Source organism: Thunnus thynnus, chromosome 8, assembly GCF_963924715.1.
Source record: "Thunnus thynnus chromosome 8, fThuThy2.1, whole genome shotgun sequence".
NCBI classification, from domain to species: Eukaryota; Metazoa; Chordata; class Actinopteri; order Scombriformes; family Scombridae; genus Thunnus; species Thunnus thynnus.
The window spans coordinates 11,773,412-11,796,433 of NC_089524.1; the positions used below are offsets into that span (position 1 = coordinate 11,773,412).

At 40.8% G+C, this 23,022-nt stretch overlaps 1 protein-coding gene across 6 annotated transcripts in view; it reads left to right on the plus strand.

Moving 5' to 3' along the window:
- csnk1g2b (casein kinase 1, gamma 2b) overlaps nucleotides 1-22,532 on the plus strand; it is a 37,700-nt gene extending 15,168 nt beyond the window's left edge. For 3 of the 6 annotated variants that reach the window (XM_067596506.1, XM_067596507.1, XM_067596508.1), the window contains exons 3-12: nucleotides 2,176-2,245; nucleotides 14,533-14,681; nucleotides 15,141-15,375; nucleotides 16,384-16,469; nucleotides 18,609-18,693; nucleotides 18,794-18,942; nucleotides 19,061-19,144; nucleotides 20,576-20,677; nucleotides 21,393-21,499; nucleotides 22,104-22,532. In XM_067596506.1, the coding sequence (XP_067452607.1) occupies nucleotides 2,176-2,245; nucleotides 14,533-14,681; nucleotides 15,141-15,375; nucleotides 16,384-16,469; nucleotides 18,609-18,693; nucleotides 18,794-18,942; nucleotides 19,061-19,144; nucleotides 20,576-20,677; nucleotides 21,393-21,499; nucleotides 22,104-22,158 (1,122 nt within the window). In that variant the 3' untranslated portion in view covers nucleotides 22,159-22,532. The remainder of the gene's footprint in view (nucleotides 1-2,175; nucleotides 2,246-14,532; nucleotides 14,682-15,140; nucleotides 15,376-16,383; nucleotides 16,470-18,608; nucleotides 18,694-18,793; nucleotides 18,943-19,060; nucleotides 19,145-20,575; nucleotides 20,678-21,392; nucleotides 21,500-22,103) is intronic. The other 3 variants (XM_067596509.1, XM_067596510.1, XM_067596512.1) reach the window with 3 other exon arrangements.
- Nucleotides 22,533-23,022: the final 490 nt, after the last annotated feature.

Below are 23,022 nucleotides of genomic sequence, written 5' to 3' on the forward strand. Positions count from 1 at the left end.
CGTCATATGCAAAGATGTTACATCAGACATTTGCAGCTTGGCCCGGGTCATTTACACAGCCATACATAACCATAGCTTAGCCCATCTGCTGGGAAAAGAGATGACTCTTAAGTACGTAAAGCTGCCATAAGCCTCTGTTTCCTATTGTAAGCTGTTTTAAAGGGTCCTGCAGTTCGGTGCCATCTGTTTTGACTCATTATTTATATATTTTATATTTTCTTTCTCTCTCCTCCCTTGGCATGGCTTGACTTGGGTGAGACATGGCCGTTGTCTGCGTTCATGTGGGAGGCTGATGACGCTTCAGCAGTTCCCCGCTACGCCCCCCCAGACTAGTCACGTGTCCCCTCCTCCCACAGGCTTCCACTCCTCTCTATTGCTACTCGCTCTCCTCCACTCTCAATTTCTGTTGCATCCCCACCAGGCCCTTTCCCACATGCACAGTAACTTGTCACTCCTCTGGCAGTTTTCCTTGTTGGCATCCCGAAGGAGCAGGAAGACTGTTGAAAAACATATGTTGAAGATGTTACCCATAGGTCATTGAAGGGATGATTTTGGGTGCACCGCTAGCTGTTTTTATGTCAGATACTGGAGCTTTTTGTACCTTTTGTGTTTTGTGAAAAAAAAAAAAAATTGGGTTGTAAAATAAACATATTTAGAGACTTTATGGGAGCTATTTGATCCAATGATGTTAATCAAGCACTCAGATATTTTATGTAGAAAAGAGGCAGAGAGTTCATCCAGGAATATATGAGACACCCTAGTAATTTTCAACAACTCAGACCAGTCATTTAATAAGTTAGCTATCTAGGGGTATTTTGGCTGTGTGGGACACAGAGGCATACAGTAAAACAAGGTGAGTCAATTCTTTTTTTTACCACCTCTGCTTCTGATTGGATCCCTGAACTGAAACCACAGCATGCATCCTTTCGGACCGAGAACAGTCATCAGAAATGAATGGATTTAAAGTCCCTCACTGCGTTGAACACGGCTTCTACTTAGTGTGCGCACTCCTACGTGCTGTCAGGGCACCAGAAGAGAAAATGCTCCTGATTTGATAAGGGCCTAATGGAGTGAATGTGGGAGCTTAACAGCCTTTCAGCTTTTAGTTTTATATAATTTAAAATAGAAGCGCTTTGGAATTAGATGCACACGGGAAACAACTTTTAAGATTAAACCTTATTTGAAGCACCTCTTGAGAAGTTGTTAGGCTAAATACATTTTTAGGCATTTTCATATTTTTGTATGTAGAGTAGCAAGCTTTATACATGCAAGGCAAGCTTTACTCTCTCTCTCTCTCTGTTTTATCTCATTGTCTCACTCTTTTACTTAAATGCAAACATCACCAACATTTACGTTTATCAGACTTAGAATAAAGGCAAATCCTATATTTGATTGTTCTCATATTTGGACCCGTGTAAAGCCAGTATTGGGTGTCGGTGTGTGAAAAGGGGGGCACGATACCACCATTGTGGTTAAGGGTGTTAGCACAGGCTGGGGCACAGCTATTGAAGATTAAGGAAAGGAATTAAGTTGGGTGTGTGTATGTGTGTTTGTTGTATCCTCCTCACGTTTGTCTATAATGCCCTTGTCATCATGAGAGTGGGGTTAATCAGATTACATTTTAGGTTGTAAAGCTGTAGCTGGCGGTATAATGAACAATATGTCCTGGTGGGTTGATTATCAGCCATGTCATCACAAAAGCCTGCTGTTCACCAGCTGGAATTGCTCTTTATCCTCTCACATCCCACAAGTCTGACCTGAGACTCAATTAAAGTTCTAGTAGGCATTAAAATAAGTAAAACACTGTAGGTATTTAAGTTAATTGCAGGTCAGGGTAATCATGGCAAAGTATATGCAATGTTGTCACTCATAAGATACTTCCTTCCCTCTTTGTAAAGCTTTTAACTCAGTCATCTGCGTCCTTGTGGTGTTGTAGTCAGTTTCCATTTTCCCCTCACTGTGTGAAAACCATGCAAGTATTGATTTTTCATAATTAAACTCCAAATGAGCTTTTTTACAAATACACAATGTTGTGTTTTCTCTGGAGAATAATGCTTGAGGCAGGGTTAACGGAGTCAAACAGCCAAAATTCCATTGCAGATATTGTGTGTTAATTAATTTTTGAACTATTTAATATTTAACGCTCTCTTTCCTTTCTTCTTCCCTCTCTTTCAGGAACCTATAAAATCCAGGGCGCCACAGCTCCATTTGGAGTATAGATTTTACAAACAGTTGGGAAATTCAGGTAAGAAAGATGCAGAAGAACAGTAATGATGAATATAATACAAACAGGCTTTTCAACACAACATCGGGCTGAGCAGAAAAGTTAAACTCAGACTCAATATACAGAAACACTGAAATCAAGTGCACCCTAAGGTTTTACATTTAATTAAATTGGCTAATGTTTAATCTAATACAGAGTTTACAGAAATCTTCGCAGGTTGCATTAGTCTGGTCTGGTCTTGTGAGTGTGACAGGTTCACTTGCGAGACCAGCTGAAGGAGTACTGTAGCTGGTAGCCGGGTTAGGGCAGCGTACTGTAGAAATGGAAACCATTAACGAGAATAAGTTAACACTTGTGAGTGACAGAGAAAGAGGAGGACAAAGATTTAATCCTTAAAAAAGTTGACACTGATACAGAGGTGGCTAAATATGCTGATTTTTACTTGGATTGGTGGATTTCTTGATGCCATGCCACTGGTATTAACTGGTGTGAGACAAATTGTTTCCATCTACCATTCTGTCTCTCACTTGTTTTGTAAAAATGAAAATGAACTGTATTTTTTAATATATCAAATATTTTTAGTGTCAAATACTTATTCTGAGTGAAGAATTTGTATTTAACCTTTATATGCAAGGTCTGCTATTTAGTTGTTGTGCAGTTATTGTCCAGGTTGTATTAGTATTAATTTGATTCTTAACATTTCTCTGTAGTCATCCAATTTTCACAGATATTGTTAATTTAGGAAAATCTTTGTTGGCTTGTCCCCACTGTTATGTGAAACCTCAGTTTTAAGATGTGTTTACTGAGGAGATCATTTATAAAAAAGTACCGTTTTTCACGTGAAAATTGCCAGCATAGTGTGGATGAAAGGGAAATATGGAAAGGATGCATTTTCAAATGTATCTGCCTTAGTGTGGACATGGCAAACAGACACGTAGACAGACAAAACTGTAAAGGCCTCAGTTCTACTTGAGGCTGAAATTTCACAGTGGTTGTTTGTCTTTCCACATCTGTGGGAGCCAGTGGATTCTTTGAAAGCCTGTTTCCTCCTTTCTGATCCCACCTCTACAGCACCGGGAGTTTTTCCTCTCCTACTGCACTGACCAGAACTGTGCTGTAGGTGATGTTTGTCTTGTCACCTTCAGCAAGAACGTTCCAGGTTTGGGATTTCCAGTTGCTGCCGGGGATTCTTGTAAAAGCCACTTTGTACTAAGTCTATTGAGGCATGTGTGTGAAATAGTGCTGGGCCGGTATACTGGTTCCCGTACTGTATGAATTGTTCATATACTGCCATACCGGTGCATAGCTGAAACAATTGCTGTTACTCTTCAATAGGCATCAAAATATATAATGTTTGCCATGAAGAGCGCTTCGGTTGGGGCAAGCTGTGTAGAGTGTATTGAGAAGGGACCCCATTTAACTTTGTACCCTTCTTTACTAACGGTTATAACTTTATAACAACAATTAATAACCCACAAGTAACTTTCTTAAACAGGGCAAAACACCATGGCACACAACAATTTGTGACATAATTTTTAATACTTGTAATTGTACATTTACAAAATGACACTGCTGAATGGCATGCTGGGTATAGCTCGCTAACTAGCCAGGTAGCATACCAGTCTGTTAACAGCTGGGAGAGGCTCCGTCATTACAGTATATTGAGGAAGAGAAAAGAGAGAAGGAGGATGAAGAAAGAGAGACTGGAGATGCACCATAAGAAGTTTTTTTGGTTTTATTGTGAATTTTATCATTTACTTTTATTTTATTTATTTTTATTTTTTCCTGTATTTTTGCAAACAGGAATATGTTGATTATCATAGACCAAAAGACTATATATTCATACTTTTTTGTCGAGCCACAGTTCTTGCCGGTGGTGGTAGCATAAGCAACTTACTCTATCACCTCAGCAGAAAACATGTTGGAATACCGAGAGTGTATGTGATTACAGTCGTCAGATTCGAGGCTATCAGCCAGTAGTACCAGTGAAACAGTGAAGCCAAAGGGTCAGAAATCGCTTGAAGAGTCATTTGCTCGAGGCAATGCATATAACAGGAAAAGCAAGCGGTGAAGCGACATTAGGAGCGCAGCAACAATCCACCTATACATGAACGTGGTCCTGCTACAGACAGTCAAGAAGGACGGGTTCAGAGCAATGATTAAAACTCTGGATTTTAGGTATGTTTTACCGGGCCAAAACTGCTATCCCAACATTCCAACAACACTGAAGCAAGCTGAAAGCAGAGCTACGTACAGTCGCGCATTTCTCTACAACAACAGATGTGGTCAAGTCGCACAGTGGAGCCATATCTCAGCATAACGGTGCACTTCAATAGTGATGACTGGGAGTTACATAACCACTGTCTGCAAATGTTGCGTTTACCGGACGACCACATCAGAGAAATAATTGCACAAGACTTGAGAGAGGCACTAGATTAATTGATTAATAAACAATTTGCCTACAAGTAGTAAATCTTTAAAATTGTGTGACATTTTCAAAAATGGATGTTGTTTTTATTAACATTTGAATAAGCAGGCCACAGTATTTCTGTAATAGCAAAAAAGTACTAAACATGGTGTTTTGTTGCCAAAGGTGTGAGCAAAAAAAATGTTGTTGCCTTCTCGTATTCCTGGAAAAGGAGGAGAGACCTGGCTATTGCTCAGGCTGAACTGGGTCTGCACCAGCTCACACCAGAGACGCCTACTAGGTGGGGATCGCAACAAACAATGATCCAAAGACTGACTGAGGTCAGGTGTTGAAAGCTGACAAGAAAACAAGACACTTGGTGCCCAGCTGACAGGACATATTTGCTGGAGGCAGTAAACAAGGTGTTGAGCCCACTTCAGGAGTTCACAGATGCCTTGTCTGGTGAACGCTGTGTTAGCGTCTCATACCTCAGGCCAGTACTCCATCTCTTTAATGAAACCATTCTTGCTGGGGGAGAAAATGACACTCATCGGACCGAGGACATGAAGACAGCCATTCTAATGAAAAGTTCTCAGGTTGTGGCACAGATGACCTGCTAGACATGGCTTCTCTTCTTGATCCGCACTTCAAAACTACCTACATCAAGAATGAAAAGGTGGATGACATCAAAGCTAGAGCACTAGAAGAGATCAAATCACTGCTGACAGAGCAACAGGCAGACACCTCTGGCACTTCATCAGCTTTCCCGAGAGCTGTAGCAGCAGCAGCAGCTGAACCTGAGGTAAAAAGAAAAAAGACTAGGCCAGCTTTTTCAAAAAGCAGGGCGGCAGCAGCACAGCTGAGAGCAGAGCGACTCTCTCAGACAAGGAGACTATTAAAGTGGAGCTGAGAAGCTACCTGCAGACTGTGGAGGTCGACAGTGACACCGACCCTTGAGAGTGGTGAAAATGTCACCAAGCAAATTTCCCTCGTGTAGCAAAGCTAAGCAGGAAGTATCTGTGTATTCCTGCTGCCAGTGCTCCATCTGAGAGAGCGTTCAGCACCGATGGGAACATTGTCATCTGTCACAGGTCTGCACTGAAACCAGATGCTGTGGACAGGCTGGTTTTCCTGGCACAAAATTTGTGATGTCTCAACGAGCTTTAATTACCAAAGCCTGTATTTGTGAGGGTGATTTGTGCAGGTAATGTTCATAATGTTTCCCGCATATGTACCAAGATGTTGGCATCAAAGGATAATATTAGTGAGTTGATGTTTGGATTGTTAATATTTCCCATGGAAAAATGAGAGCAGTATAACCCTTTGAATACTTGAATACTGTACCTTGAAGGATAATATTAATGCAAATTAAAATTTACAATGTTTGGGGCGGCAGTGGCTCAGGAGGTGGAGCGGGTTGTCCATTAATCGAAAGATCGGCAGTTTGATCCCTGGCTCCTCTAGTTCACATGTCGAAGTCCCTGGACAAGATAGATAGATTGCTCCCGAAGGCTGTGCTGTCAGCGCGCGCGCGTGTGTGTGTGTGTGTGCGTGTGCGTGTGCGTGTGTGTGTGTGTGTGAGTGAGATTGAGTATTAGTTTAGATCTCCTGGATGAACAGGTTGGCATCTTGTATGGCAACTTCTGCCATCAGTGTATGAATGTGTGTGTGAATGGGTGAATGTTGACATGCAGAATCAACCAAGGGAACTGTGACTGAGCAACAGCCAATTTAATACTTGAATACCTTGGCTTGAAGGATAACGTAATGTGAATTAATATTAGGGTTGTTGTTGTTGGCATGTCCATTTATTTTAAAGTTATTTTTCTACTAAGTTGCAGTTTGCACGATAAAAATTGTTTACATTCTGCAACTGTTTCATACACTCTGATTCCTTCATATATTGTATCATTTTGTGGGGCCAAGCAAACCCCTATAGTAATCAAAGCCTTCAGTATTTACATGATTATTGAAATGTTTTTATATTTTATGCACTCTTGACAGTAGAATAAATCACTATAAACCTATATAAAGGCACAGTCATGCAAAAAAACAACAAAAAACTGAGATATACCGTGAAACCACCAGAATCTTAAAAAATACTGTGATACAAATTTTTGGTCATATTGTCCAGCACTAGTGTGAAATAAGTTTTCAAGCATCAGTATGTACAGTGTTTATCTAAATAAACTGTATCAGCATATATATCCGAAAACTTATATGTTATATTTGTACTTGATGTTGGAAGGCTTGTAGATATATTTGTGTTTGTCATACTACTGGAAGTGCCCTGTCCTCTTGGTGCAGTAATCTTCCTTCATCTGACAAGTGTGTGCGTGTGTGTGTGTGTTTGTCTTGGTCTAATTTAGTGACACGTGCCAGCTTTCTGGCTCCTTGTGCCACAGCAAAAGCTCTCCACTGTTGATAAGGAGATGGGGCATTAGGGCAGTCCTTGACTATTTATAGATGGCCCTCTACAAGCAGTTGGGCCTTAATGGTGCGTCTACTTGGATGGCTTCCTCAGCCACAGTATCCTCTGCCTCCCTGATTGACTGCGTGCTGCATGCAGAGAGTGAAGGGGAAACTCTTGACCATGCATTGCTAACAGGGTGTGGCCTATTTTTATTATAGCTGTTCTTGTTTTAATCTGTCTGTATATCTGATATGTGAGCTAATCTTACATGTGAGCTAATCTCACATGATGCATGCCCGCATGTACCAGTCAGTATTAACTGTAATTGTCATCTCCTGTGTCATTCCTTTTGATTATAGTAGATGATTCCTCCAGTCCAGGCTTGTCTCTCTCTCTGCCTTCTGTCATTTGTTCTGGTGCATTAAACACATCCTAACCATCCCTTCCTCCATTGAGATCACGGACAGCTATCAGCTTTACTCTGGGGTTGTGCAATATGTAAACAATTTCCCTAGCCTTTACACAGAACTAGAGACTATATGCACAGGTAGGCTTTTAGAATGATCTGATGCCACTTTAGTGTTTTCAAATGCACTCTGAAACATCAAGACTGCTCTTTACATGATTGCTGCTGCACAGCTTTTACAGATGTGAGTCAACATGATCTACAATAGTAATGTGAGTCAGCTCTCCAGCTCTGAATTTCATACTAAAATGGGTTAGCAGATTGTAAAACAATAGTATGAACATACTGTATAGGATATTCAGGAACAGAGCCTTGACTAGACTGGATCATGATGCACAGAATATATGGACGTTATGTATTTACAGAATGGAAAATCCCCTTCAATACTCCTGTGATATTTCTATAGGAACATAAACACTGTCTCTATGATACTCTATGGCGAAGCCATTGAAGCAAGAATGCTTGTTTTTTGCACCTCCTGTACCATAATTGTCATATAGTGCTAGCAGACCTATGCCTATCATCATCATTATTATTATAAAGTATTTCTATCTTTCAAAAAGAGAAACACACATAGATATATTGTGTTTCTTTGGTTTGTGGTCAGGCCTGTTTTGTTTGGATGAAGCAGCTGCTGCTCAACTCTGACTGTGTCTTGACATCATCAGAAAGTCTAAACATTTTCAGATACAGCAGGTGGTGTGACGTGCCACATAATGTCACCAAAGTGTGACTGACAAACAGTGTGTGTGTGTGGTAATCAAGGCCACTAATAATGACAAATGTCAGATTCCCTCCTACCATGATTCACTGCTTTGGACAGGAGTCATAATATTAACTTGGCAAAATAAAGCACTTTAAATGGTCAAAAAAACAATTCTCAGTCAACCCAGTTGACAGAGGATTCAGCTAAATGCTGATTCATAATATATTTGTTCTGTGACACAGTTTTACTGATGTTGAGATCAGAGATAATCCTTTGGCTGAGCCAGAGACACTTTCAGTGGTTCAACTGTCATCAAAAAAATTAAACCACAACATGAACACAACAAAGCAGAGAGGCCTTGTCTCCAACCGATGACTGGCCACTACATGGTGATATGACAGGAGGGCTCACTTGACTATCTAGCATGGGAGGAATCAAGGCGATAGATTAAATCTACTTATGTTGTCTACTTGGCTAAATGGGGACATGTGACCCTGTTAGTCCTATGCAAACCCAAGAGCCTCAAGTGTGTCACAGTGTGGACTACTGGGCGCTTAACGCCCAGGAGGAGCTTATCTATACACTGTTAATTCTCTCCTGTCCTGAACACATCCCAGCTGTTGGGAATGCTGCTTTCCAGTTTACTAATTTTGTGAATATCCAGTCATTTGTCCCTCAGTCCCCATCTACACTTGGCACTTTGTAGTAGAAGAATTAAATGAAAAGTTACAGACAATACGACTTTGTAATTGACCTAATTTCAGTTACATGAGTATGTTTGATAAATTAATTCCATACAGACCCGCCTACCCCGTAAAAGTACTTTTAAGCAATGTCATTAACCATGTGTGTCCAAGTCACAGATGACTCAGATGTTGGAGAAATGCAGTTGGGGATGAGTTCAGATTTTGTTGAGTTTTGTTTACCAGCAGATTTGTATAGTGAGGGCAGGGGGGGGGGGGGGGGGGGGGGGGGGTAAACGTAACCCCAGAGTTTGCCACAACCTCAGCCCTGGAGCTGTAAGGGAATCTCCCCTGTGCTTCTCTGCCACAGTCTGGAGGAACAAACGGGTAGTTTCAGCCGCAGCAGCAGTCTATTACACAAGCCTTTGTTAAAATAATGTCACTCCACAACTCAAAACATCTAGAATGAAATAACAGAAACTATAAAAAAGTGTTATTCAAATCTATTTATGTGACTTATTTTGACAATTGCAAGAAAATTCACAAGAAATAGATTTCCTTGTTTTAGCAAATGAATACCTAAAGTGTTCTTAACACCTTATGTCAAAGAGATATTTATCAGTCATGATCCATGATTTTATGGTTATTGGCCCACTTGTGCACACATGTATTGACTAAAATGTTGTTTCATTAAGTTAAGTGATTGACAAGCATGGTATGGATTTTAGGTGATATCATCCAGCCCTACTGCTAATTGTCAAAAATAGTTAAATGTGCTGGTGTTAGTAAAGCAAGTCTTGCACTGGTCATGTTGTTGTTCTTTGGCTTCTTCTTGAGGCTCGTTGCCACTGTAGGAAAATAACATGCAGTTTTTATGGACCACCTATCTATAAATATTTCACAGGCGGACTTAGTTCATGCCGTCACGGACACAGGAGATTAGTGTGATTAGTGTCACATACAAGGATGTCTCGTCTTGAAAATGATTTAATGATGGTGTGTATCAGCATGACTGTGAATATTTATGGGCCCCGTCAAGGCTTTTGATGGCATCATATGCTATGTTAGTGACACAGGATCTGCAGTTTGCAAACCGTATCATGCAAATCATACGCTTTTTATCCGTGCCATGTGAATGATTTTACAGAAAATTAGAAGTTCTGTTTATATGTTCGCTGCTATCATAGGATTAATCCAGGTAAACATATTTTAGATATTACTTTAACAATGTAGGGGTAAAACTGCAGCTGCACCATAGTAACAAACACCATAAAAAATACCAAGAATATAAATTTGCCAGTTTGATTATTTAAAACACTTTTACCATGTTATATAAACTTGGCACTCTGGAAAGTGTAGTTATGTGCCATCTATGGTGGCTCGACTAAATGTTGGTCAAGTCATATCTATGTTACTGTGATATCCCAGGGCTGAACAATGTATCCACATCCTCTCATGTATGTATGTCCAGTAGTCACACTGCAATGGCTGCAGTGTTGGAAGACAAATTAGGCCAGCTGCAGAGCCTTATATAAACCACTGCGCTACTTGATAGAATGACAGTAATTTTCTCATTATGACTAATCTTAAAGACAAACAGTCCAGTCCACCTGATAAATAACTTAATATAGCCTTGTTGTTACTGGTTTTGGACGCATGCATTCATCAAAAAAAAGTTCTGTGTGGAGTCCGAGGAAATAGAACAAGTGCCCTAGTTTCTCTAAAATCAGTCGAATCATTGCTCGAGTGAATTCTTGCAAAGTGGGGGTACAGAGGTTAAAGGCTGCAGATATCCTGGTGAAATTGATAATTAACAGTCTTTTTTTTTTTCTCCACTAATGTTCAGCCCTCTGGCGTCTTACAGGATTGTCGTGCTCATGAGCTATGTTGTATTTGCAGCTCCAGGCTCAGTCTGTACAAGCCTGAGCGCTGATCACATTTCAGCCTTGTGAGAACATCTCCAGAGCACTGGGCCTAATGGAAGTCACCTCTTCTCCTCTTCTTCGTCCCTCTCTCAGTGCACTCCATAATCTAAATCTTTAATACGCATTCCCTTCTCCTCTCCTCTTCTCTCTTCTTCTCTCTGGCCATCTCCTCTCTTCTCCGGCCCTCTCGCCTCTGGCCCTTAACTCTGACATTTGATTGTAGGGCAACATTGTCTTGAGCTGCCATGATGCAGCCTGAGAGGGGCCCTCCTGCAGATACAATAGGCTGGATTGTCTCAAATTGTCAAGACAGCAGGGGTCAGAGCACCACTGACTGTTGGCTTGCAATGAAAGAGAGCATTTTCCCATAATGCTGAACACAGTTACAAGATGGGTTTTTTTTTTATATTACCTTACGTAATAGTTAAAATTACAGACATTAAGCCGAACAGAAGTGATTACGTTTACTTATTGTGTCTCTGAGAGAATCCTTGGCCTTTAGCTATTGAAGAGAACAAAATTGGCAGCCATGCTTCATCATTTTGTGGCTTCTACACTGCAAACTCGTTTCCCGTTACAGAGAAAATTTGTAGCATGGGAAAGTAATTCTGCTATTTGTTTTGTTGTTATAGATCGGTTTCGTGACAGTTTGATAAAGTCTCCCAAATCCTATTTTGCAGAGCTATTATTGGCTGTTGGTTATGTCACACTGTTTATTAAAGCAACACTATGTAACGTCTGCTGAGCAGCAGCGCTCCTGCGGTAATCACAGGACGCTGGTACATAAATGTTGATAACAGGTGCAACTGAACATTTTCATTGGTCGCACCGGTGTGTCTGAAGTTTCTCTCTTGTGTTCCTGTTTGTGCTTTTAGATATCAGATATGTTCAACATCAAGGATTAGCGACAGCTGACTTGCCTGATAAGCCCTTTGGTTAATTACAATTACTTGTTATCTATGTAATATGTAACTATATTGTTATCAACAGAACTAAGATACATACAAGCAGCCACTGGACTGTATTTTCCACAGTGTGTGAAGATGATGTGGATTGTAACTTAAGTCAGTCAGTATAACGCTTGCTGTTCGTAACTACATTTTAGCACACAGCTGCTGTGGGTTCAAATGTCGACAATCACAGAAATAAGATCAGCCAGAAGCACAGCGAGGGATGTCTCAACAGTGTGTGTTGAAGTCTGTTCCCCTTCAGTGTTCCCACACGTTACAGTAGTGCAGTACCCTCACTGCAAGGTAAAATAAGTTGTTTAAGCTACCTGTTGGGAGATGTGCTGTTTGCCGAAAAAGCACTAAGAGCCTGTTGTCTGCAGCTCTTCATCTAACATCATCGTCACTGTGGCTGTTCCAGCTTGTACTCTTCTTCTCTGCAGAATTTTTAACTGATCTGCTGAACAAATAGCTCCAAATATCTCTAAATCTTATTGTGTTGACTTGTTTTTATTGAAGAATAGGGCCGCTAACTCAGCGTGAAACACATTTCATTTCCTATAAGTTCTTCACAATAAAAGCCTTCTGTTTTGTTTTTTTTGTCAGTGGAAAACTTTTTAATATGAAGCGGCAGCAGCAGGAAATGGAGTTACATCCAGGTGGACTACTATGTCTCGCGGGTGGTCGTACTCGCTCATCTCAAGTTACGTAGTGCAAAAACAGGTGTTGGTGGTGCGAAGTAGGAATCAAAGAGGCGCCATTCTCCATATTAAAGTCAGTGTACCATGAAAACGAATTTGAAGCTGTTATTTTAAGCTAAAATAGTTGCATAATGTTGCTTTAAACTCAAGCGGGAAATCACCTCAAAAATGGGCTTTTTCCACCAGCCATTTGCTCGCATTCACCAGAGCAAGATTATAATACACTGTGTGCTTTCCCCTTTGTGATGACTGTGCTTTGAATGCCCTCTAGATTTGGGCCAAGCTTTTGATGAGTCAGCCTCCCAGTGATCTCTTGTCACTGCCTCATCTGTCATGGACATCATTACTAGGAAAATCCTAGAGACTAAAGTGCAGACAGGTGTGTGTGCGTGCGTGTCAGTTTGAATCTGTACATGCGCAGTGTGTCTGGTGGGCCTGACGCTGAGGGATGATCAGGTAAATCTGACCTGTAAAGTCTCCACTCCGACAAACGCACAGAATCCAAACTGAATCCCAACTATCTTTATCTCCATCACACATTTATCTATTTCTCTGACAGTCAAGTACTAATGTGCTTCATCCCAAATATCTTTCCTTTTTTTTTGATCTATATCTTTATCTCACAGACTCAGACACTTTACGTCTGTGACACCGTCTTTCTCTCTCAACTCACACACCACATAAGTGCTGCTCCGCCTGCTGTGGAAGCAACATCGATGTGGTATCTCATGTTTAGTGGGTTTTCAGGGAGACGGCTGCCATGTATATGCTACGCCTTTGTCACCACAGAAAGGTTCAAAGGTCTGGAGATGGCTGGCCGGTGACACAACCAGACCAACCTGATCCAGAACACTACAGATCTGGGGACAGGGCCAAAATGTGGCATTTTTGATTGTGTCAAAAGTGATCTTATGACAGTGAATCAGAGGTGAATGTCTGCCAGAAACATCCATGAGAGCTATAAAATGCCTCTGAAATTGCAATGGGGAAGGGCTGACAAAAATACCAGGAAAATGACTCTGGTTTTTGTGTCTACGTAGCATTACTTACAGCAGTACATTATCTTTTTTTTCCAGCGAACTGTTGCATGTTATTCAAGAGTGTTTGTGAAATGTGATGCTGGTTCCTCACAGGCCGCAGCAGTTTTTTTTTTTTTTTTGTGACAAAGCTGTGAAATCTGACGTCAGCTTCAGGTCACTGTAAGACTGCTTGTTACACAATTATAAATCATTTTAAGAATATCAGTATGATTTGTTTTTATATATAGTAATAGTGTTAGTGTTTTGTATGTGTATTGTTTAATCAGAAGGATGTTTTGCAATGCTCCAGTTTTCCCACTGCCAGGTTGATTCATTCACATTCTTCAGAAGTCATACATATTACCTAAATGGGTGTGGTGGTTTCTAGCAGCATAGGTATAATAGCTCTTGACAGTGTGCTTTTCACCTTCACTGGCATTTCTTTTACACAGCTTTCCTTTTAATCCTACTTCAGAGAAATGGAAACCGTAAGCCACCTCTGTTTCTGACAGACCTGTTGAGGGAAGCAAATGCAAGTGTTGTTTGTCATTGTTGTTCTAGTGTTGTTGTGGAGACTCCTCCCACACTTTGTTCTTATCAACAAACCAGAGTGACAATTCACTTCAGAGCATGAAGCACCTTTCACATGACTTTCAGTGTTTCTTCACTAAGTATTATAAGTTTGTGTCCTAAAAGGAACAACATGTTAATACCAGTGAAATAAGTTTTAGTATCAGTTTTGGTTTATATGACACAGGGTTGACACAGTAGAAACAGGAGCTTGGGTAACAAAAAGTTGAGAAATGGTGCACTGGCCGCATTTCATGTCACAAAATTCTCAACAGCTTATTCTTGTTTCCATGTCAACACTATAGTAAAACATTGCAGTGTGCTGTCAACACTGAAATCTAAACTAATTTCAGGCAAACTGAATGAAAGTGCCCATTTAAATGCAAATGTTATTCTGTAAGATGTTTCATTTAATTCAAGCCATGGCTTGATTTAACAAAACCAATCTTATTTATGTTTGTCTTTCCACAGAGGGAATCCCACAGGTGTACTACTTCGGTCCTTGCGGGAAATACAACGCCATGGTGCTGGAGCTGCTCGGGCCCAGTCTAGAGGACCTGTTTGACCTCTGTGACCGCACCTTCTCCCTCAAGACCGTCCTCATGATAGCCATACAGCTGGTAAGGCCTGGATGAGGAGAGCAGGAGGGAAACGTTTAGATAAGCCTGCAGAGGCTTTACTGAAAACATAGTGCAACTTTGAAAGCATTTTTTTTTAATAGTGAAAGGAATGTTAAGGTATGGTATGCAAAGCAAGGTAAACATATTAGCAACAAAAATAAACAAGTGCACAAACCAAAAAGCAGGAAATGCATGTTTCTGTGCTTCCCAGGAATTATACAAGCAGGTTTTTTGCAGTCTTCACACTTCCATAGTTCTGGATAAACACTTGAATTTTGAAATCATCAAAAAATATTTTCATCTTAAGCTAAGAAAACTTGTAATAAAGCCATGATGTTTACTAAATATATCATCAGTAATGTTATTTTTTATTGTTTTGTGTCTTATTCATGTGTGAAAACTGTCTCAGTGATTTGAAATTTCAAATACTGACCCCTGATCCATTTACCGTTTGTTTAGATTACACGGATGGAGTATGTCCACACCAAGAGTCTGATATACAGAGATGTGAAGCCAGAAAACTTCCTGGTTGGGCGGCCAGGAAGCAAGAGGCAGCACACCATCCACATCATTGACTTTGGTCTGGCCAAAGAGTACATAGACCCCGAGACCAAAAAACACATCCCCTACCGGGAGCACAAGAGTTTGACTGGAACGGCACGATACATGAGCATCAACACACACCTGGGAAAGGGTGAGAAATTCCCAGGAACAGTGGTGTTATTACTCCTATTTAATTTGCATATGCAAGCATCGCATAAAGTTCCGTTTTGTGGAGGCTTAAGTGTTTTGTGTACACAGCATTGTACACAAATAGCACTAAGCTGATTTTGCATACAGTTATTTGCTTAACCTTTTCAAGCTACTGTAAATGTGTTTCCTGCGATCAGCTGTATCGGTTTAGGCTTGTTGACATTTTTCATATCTTTCTCTCATAAATCATTAAACGTTCTCCAATGTGTAGCTTATTTTCTTAGGTATGTTGAATCATCTCTGCTGTTTTTCCTCTTCGGTAGAGGAGGCCAACCATGTAGAGCTGCAACGATTAGTCAACTAAATATTAATTGGCAACTATTTTCATGATTAAATAATTGTTTTAGTCACTTTTTTAACGCAGAAATGCCAGAAATGATCTGGCTCAGCTTCTCAGATCTGAAATTTTATGCTTTTCTTTGTCATACATGACAGTAAACTGAATAATGTGGCTATTCGACTTTCAGTTAGATGAAACAAGACATTTGAAAACGTAATATTAGACTCTGGATAATTGTAATAGGAAATTTACTGACATTTTATAGATAAAATGATGAATCGAGGAAATAGTTGGCAGATTAATCGATAATAAGTTGCAGCCCTAGTATCATGGTAAGCCAAGTCTGCTTGTTTTCATTCCAAGTGCTCACTTCAGGAGGTGATTTCACTGATTAGTTCCCTGCTCAGCTTTAAGGAGTGCCCATCAGCGGGTTAGTGTTTGTTTGGAATGAAAACCCGCAGACTGTTTGCTCTCCACATCTCCGTGGACGCGGATCATAGCCTTTTCATATGTGGTTCATTTTAACGTTTGGATTATTTGAATTAATGAAAATGTACTTAACTTGTTTAACATTACATAATTGTAATTCTTTTATATTTCCTACTGTCTTTTTGACTATGAATGTGTTTCTCACAGCTTTCCTGTTTTTATTCTTGTTGTCTATTTCAGAGCAAAGCAGAAGGGATGACTTGGAGGCACTGGGTCACATGTTCATGTATTTCCTCCGAGGCAGCCTCCCGTGGCAGGGCCTAAAGGTACTAGTGCATTGTTGAACATCATCCGCGTGTTGGCACATACATCATCACTCCTGTATTCTCCCCTAACGATTAGTATAGAGATTTACCTTTTTCCTGCTGTACTGCTCAGTACAGTATCTCTTTCATACATATCATCCAAATGACTTCAGCGACAGAGAGCCCGGTGTTTACCCGTTGTCTGGAAAACACCATCCACTCACACTGGTGACATTTCAAGGTCTCCCCGCTGGTGTGTCTGTTTTATTTCTTTAACCTGAAATCCGTGAGAGCAGAAGAGAAGCAACCTCTGTCTCGCCTAGAAGCACAAACTATTTAGACTCCTTTCGATTGTTTGATTTGCTGCTGTTTCGCAGGACTAGCTTTGATATCATCTGTGGTTTATGTAAATGATGATGCCTAATCATGAGGTGTCCAGATATGAAATGACAACACATGGCAACCTGAAACAGACTGGTTCCCTCTGCCAAGTCTGCTACTTTCTGTATCGAGAAACTGGGTGATTTATTTATTCTATTTGTCCTTTTGTTACTTACCAAAGAAAACTAAAAACTGTCACCCAGTTTGTTGTGAGTGTCTTTAGTTAGCCACTCAACACGAAGTGCAGAGTACACTACAGAGGTATTATCTCACTTATGCTGTGACCACTTGCTAACATAACCCTATGCCATATGTCACTTCCTGCTGCCTGCAGTGGAACAGTTGATAGCAGGAAAGGCTTTCACAAGTATGGCTGCTCTCAGGTTACAAGTGTTTTAAACTTTGATTTTTAAAATTGGATTTCATCACACACATAAAGATGAGTTTTACTGAATATCAGCTATGACACACTCAGTCTACAAGAATAGAGAATAGTGGTGCATCACACTTTACACCTTGTTAATATTATTATACCAGCAGCAATGCATCAGCTTATTTTGTCACCTGCCAGCTAATCAGAATCAAGAATTCTGAGTGGTCATGGTTTAATGATGGATAACACTGACTTCCTCATGACAGGATCCCCCACAGGTGCTCTCAATCAAATCTAGACACTCTGACTAGAAAAATGAAGAGACTTTCCCCGTAAAGGAAGCGGGGGCTTTCTTTCATGTGAATACATTGCTACAAAGAAAAATCCCCCTTCCACACACTACGCTGTGCACCAGAAGAGTTCACTGAGAATCTCACAATTTTATAAAGGAATGATTACGGATAGAAGGAGAGCAAGTTAGAGCGGAGCTTTTTTGTAGGAGGTGATATCAAAGGTATATATAGAATAAGACTAGAAGACAAGACATCTCATCTGAACATTTGCTAGGTGGGAGGAAGCTCGTGGTAGAGGACTGTGAGGGATGTTGATTGTGGGGGATGCGGGGTGGCTCAGCCAGACCAAAACGACTTCTCACTAACATGACAGTTAGCATCAAGATCAGAATCACAATCACGTTTATTGCCAAGTAGGTCTGCACATACAAGGAATTTGCCTTTTTGTGGCGCATAACAGTCAAAAATATACACAAAATTAAGTAATCTGAAGTAATAGGCTATAAAAAAGAAAAGAATTTACAATTAAAAAATATGTAAAATATATTCTAAGTGAGAAGGGCTGCTGCAGGTTTAAATTTTAAATATTAAATAGAAGAGGATGTTGCTGTTTTCCATGACTTATTTAGATTGTTTGTTTTGTTAAACCAATGGTCCGAAATCCGAATATGTTCAGTTTACTGTCATACATAACAAAGAAAAACATCAAATCCTCACATTTCAGGACCTGAAAACAGTGAATGTTTGATATTTAGCTTGAAAATGACAGAAACTACAAATCAATTCTAAAATGAGTTCTAAAGTAGATTACTTTTCTGTTGATCGACTAATTGATTAAATGACTCATTGTTTCAGCTTTATAAACATGAGTTTCCATTTTTCTTGCCACCGGGTGCAGGTCTACAGCGTTGTGACACACTAAGCTGATTTCCACAAACACGAAGCTCTGGTGCCGTAAATGTCTGCGTAATGAAAGTGTAATATAACTTACCAGAGGATTTACAACTAATGTGCAACACATTTGAATATAACAGCTATTCATTCACACTGCTCCCAGCTATGTATTAGCCCAGATTTTGAGATTAATATGTATTTTTCCTCTCCCCCCTCTAGGCGGACACTTTGAAGGAGAGGTATCAGAAAATTGGAGACACCAAACGAGCAACACCGATTGAAGTGCTTTGTGAAAGCTTCCCTGGTCAGTAGAACCAGACAGGTTCCCTTTTTTTTTAGTGTGTTGATTTTATTTATTAGTCAACCAAATGTCTAATTTGACAATATCTTCCCTTTTGCTACAGAAGAGATGGCCACCTACCTGCGCTATGTGAGGAGGCTGGACTTCTTTGAGAAGCCTGATTACGACTACTTGAGGAAGCTCTTCACTGATCTGTTCGACAGGAACGGCTACGTCTTTGACTATGAATACGACTGGGTCGGCAAATCACTTGTGAGTCCCTCTTAATGTACCCCCCTCCTCCCCAATATCTCATTTGAGTTCAACACTGTAGTTTTTCTCTTCTTTTTATTTCCTTTAAACATTGTGACCACTTGTGTTTTTCCCGCAGCCCACACCAATAGGCCCTATCCCCAGTGACACGCCAGTGCAGCCCAGCAGCAGAGACAAAGCACAACAGCAGACCAAAAACCAGGTGAGGTCATCAGCATTATCACACAACAAACGCCACACCCCCACCCACCAATCTACCAACCGACCGGCCAGCCGACTGACCGACCGACCCTGTTGTTCAAGTTCCTCAGCCAGACTACTGTTGTTATGTCCGACTGCAAGTAGCTTCGTGGAGAAAATGGCTGCCGTTCAGTTCCACTTCTCCTTCACCTCTGTTCCCGTCTACAGCAGTGAAGTCTTCTTTCCTTAAAGTCTACAGAATTGTGATTCCTTAAAAGTATATTAACTGACATGCACAATCATGAGTCAGACTCTGCTGCTCCAGCTGTGAAATAAAGCACCATTTTTTGGCTCACACCTTGCCACTCTAAGCTCCAGTCATTGCATGCATGAGTTGAAAATGCAAATTGCATTGTTCATACCAGTAATGACAAGCCTATATGCTTAGTGTGTGACAAAGTGTAGACTTTTTTTTATTATTATTTATTTATTTTATTCCTTTCATTGGCATGCTTATCCGAGCCTTGTTTTATGAGTTTTATTAGCAGGGTAGTTCATGAGTTAATATAAAAACATTTCTGATGGACACAAATCATGTTGCTGAACTTGCTGACTCATTCTTTCCTGTAAGGCCAGATAAGGCGTGCATTAGATTTTATGATTGACTTATTACCGTGGACTCTAGCCTCTCTTTACTGCTCTTCGTTTAACGTGATTGGCTTGGTAACAACATGCTATCTTTTAAAGCTCATAAAGCACCACCTCCAGCTCAGCGCACGTTGCTCAGGACTGTAAAAAAAACGAACCTGTAACGTCCAAGTTAAAACAGTCAGATGTATCAAACAACATGAAAATACCAGCAGGTACAGGTTTTATTTACTGGACTGAGGAGAAACTTTTTTTTAACTTTACTTCAGTAAATTAAAGCAGAATCCAAAAAACCAAACTTATCCTGAACTTGATGTATTGCCAAACAGTATTAGCGTCACAGATCAGGTGTAGCTGTAATAATGCTGGTACACGAACACTCGGTCTCGTAGATCGTTTCCTGTGTTGTTTTTAATATGCAGAGCTAGTTGAGGTGATCAAGGCTGTTTTCTTTTACTCCTGCATGACTTTATTAGTGTGTTGATCTGTGCTTCACATAAATTTTTGCTTCCCTCTCCTCCTCTATTAACATAGTTTGTCTTAACAAGCCTGCTTCTGCTTGGGAGATGTCTTCTATAATTTTTTTTTTCTTTTTTTTTTTTTTTTGTTTTTATTCACTCCCCCTCCTCCTTGTCCCTCCTCCACACCTCTACCCACCCCCTCCACTTCCCCATCACATCACCCCCCCCACCCCACCCCACCCCCACCCCCCGACCCCTCACACCCTCCTCCTCCTCCTCCCCCACCTCCTCACCACTTCACGACCACCTGCCTCCTCAACCCCCTTTTTGCTCTTTGCGTCAAGTCGCCTGAGCCGAAAGGAAGTGAGTCTCAGCCCACTCCCGTGACCAATAAGGAGACTCTGGGGTCGCACCTCACAGCTGAGCGGCTGGGGGGCTCTGTTCAGGTACTTGCTGCTGCTTACTGCTGCTGCTGCTGCTGCTGCTGCTGCTGCTGCTCAGATGGCTAATGCATGAAGCCACATAGTTCTGTTTGTGTCTTTCCCCCTCCCCTCACACTGACTTCACGCTGCCTGCCCGTCAGGCGGTCTGTCCGACCCTCCTCTGTGTGTTTGTATCAGACTGTTTGAATCCCAGTATGTCAGTTCTGTTTGCTCTCACTGCTTCATTTGCCTCATCTGCTAATAAGCTGCTCACAGGAAAGGCCATGCCAAGAGGGAAAACAAGGATTCTTAAATTAGTAGAAAAATATATGAACTCTGTATATTATTAAGTAGCTCAAAAGATTTGTGGTTCAGTAAGAATCTGGAAGAGCAATCTCAACTATAAGTTAGTATTTTCCATGTGTACATTATGTCAAATGGCCATTTTTGTGTCCCCTGAAGTCAGAGGCCTACATTGTTAATGTTGTGGCTCAAATATGCCCCCCAGTGTTGGCTAATAGAACTCCAGCTTGGAGATTTCAATGAAATTGCTCTAGTTGGGGCGTTTCAGGTCACTGTACATGTTAAACTGCTCTCCTTATCAGAGAGTGCTGATAAAACAGACACAATGAAGGTTTATATGTTTTTATGTGAATGTTCATCTCCAGCCTGCAATCAATGGCTCAAATTGTGCGTGTGTGTGAGCACTCCGGTGTCCCTTTTTTTTGTACTCGTGCAGGTGATGAGCTCAACGAATGGCGAGCTGAACACTGATGATCCCACAGCTGGACACTCCAACGCTCCCATCACCGCTCCCACCGAGGTTGAAGTGGCTGACGAAACCAAGTACGAAACAGCCGTCCTGTTGCATAAAAAAAAAATATTTGTGATCATTTCTGGTATCTGGCATTTCTGGTTTAGCTTTCAACATTTGTAAGATATTAAAATTAATCTGATACATTATAAAACCTTAATTTTTACAAGCTAGTTACTCCAAATACTGGAGGTCAGCGCTATTATTTTGCTTAAAAATCTTTATGATATGCATAAAAGCTTAACTGAGAGATTCTCCTGATGCGATCAGCTGGATCACCTCTCTGGGGGAAAAGTCACAACTCTGTTGGTCTACTCTTGGTCATAGAGTGATGTTACAAACATACAGACACCAGCCGCAGAGAGCAACCAAATGTTTCACTTCAGCTGTCACAGAATGAATGTTAACTGTCTGCAGCTGATATAATCGGCCACCAGTGATTGTTATTTTAACCCGATAAAAATGAGAATCCTGCTATATGAATGTTTCCTACTCAGATCTGTGCTTATAAAAGAGATTTTTTATCGTAGTGCATTCAGGTATTTTGCCAACCAGATCTGTTGATATACTGATCTCATTTGTATAGATGTATTTCTTGCAATGTCTCTGAAATTAAGTTCCTTTGTTTGCCTGCAGGTGCTGTTGTTTCTTCAAAAGGAGAAAGAGGAAAGCCCTCCAGAGGCACAAGTGAAAGAAGAGAATGGAGAGAACTTGAAACATTGTGGTCACTGTCAAGTTTTAAATGGAAGCAACTACACAGACCCCCCCACCCCCCCCCCACCCTGTCCCCCCCTATCTCTGTCCAGCTTCCCCCCCCTCACCTCTTTACCCCTCTCACTTTATTTCCCCTGTCACTCTGTACCTCGCTCGCTCTCTCTCTCTCTCTCTCTCTCTCTCTCTTCTTTCTCGTTCTCAGTGCTCCCCGGCTACTGGCGAGTTAAAGGAATGTTGCGGTCCTACCCGACTCCACAACAGACTCTTGATTCCTTTATCGACAAAAAATAAACGTACCTGCATTACAACGGGGGGCTTGAGAAAAAGTAAAAAAAAGCTGTAACAATGAAACTCGAATACCGTGGCGTGAATATGAAAAAAGATACTGTTTGAAACAGTTGTTGTATTCTAGATTCCATAAAGAGCGTGTATTGTTCCAACAGTCAGCTGTTGATCAGGGGGAACCATCAATGGTTCGAGAGAAAGAAATCTGCTCCTTAGGAAATTGTTTCTTTTCTTTTTCTTTTTCTTTGGTGTGTGTTTTGGGATCAAGGTAAAGAGGAAAAGGTGAACTATGCTGATGTTCAATCTGAGAGACACAGGAAGCATTTCATCTATAAAAAACAGAATCTGGAGGATTTTTATGTATTTTTCTTTTCTTTTGTTTTTTTTGTAATTGAATCCTCAGTTTTTTTCGAATCCCTGCATTGAAAACTTGTTTTTATGTTGTAGTGTTCTGGAGTTCGATTTTTTTTTTTTTTTTTTTTTTTTCCTCACTCTGGCTTTCTTTTTTGTCTGTCAACGTGGACTTTGTAGCACAGTCACTGGCCTCAGGTACTGT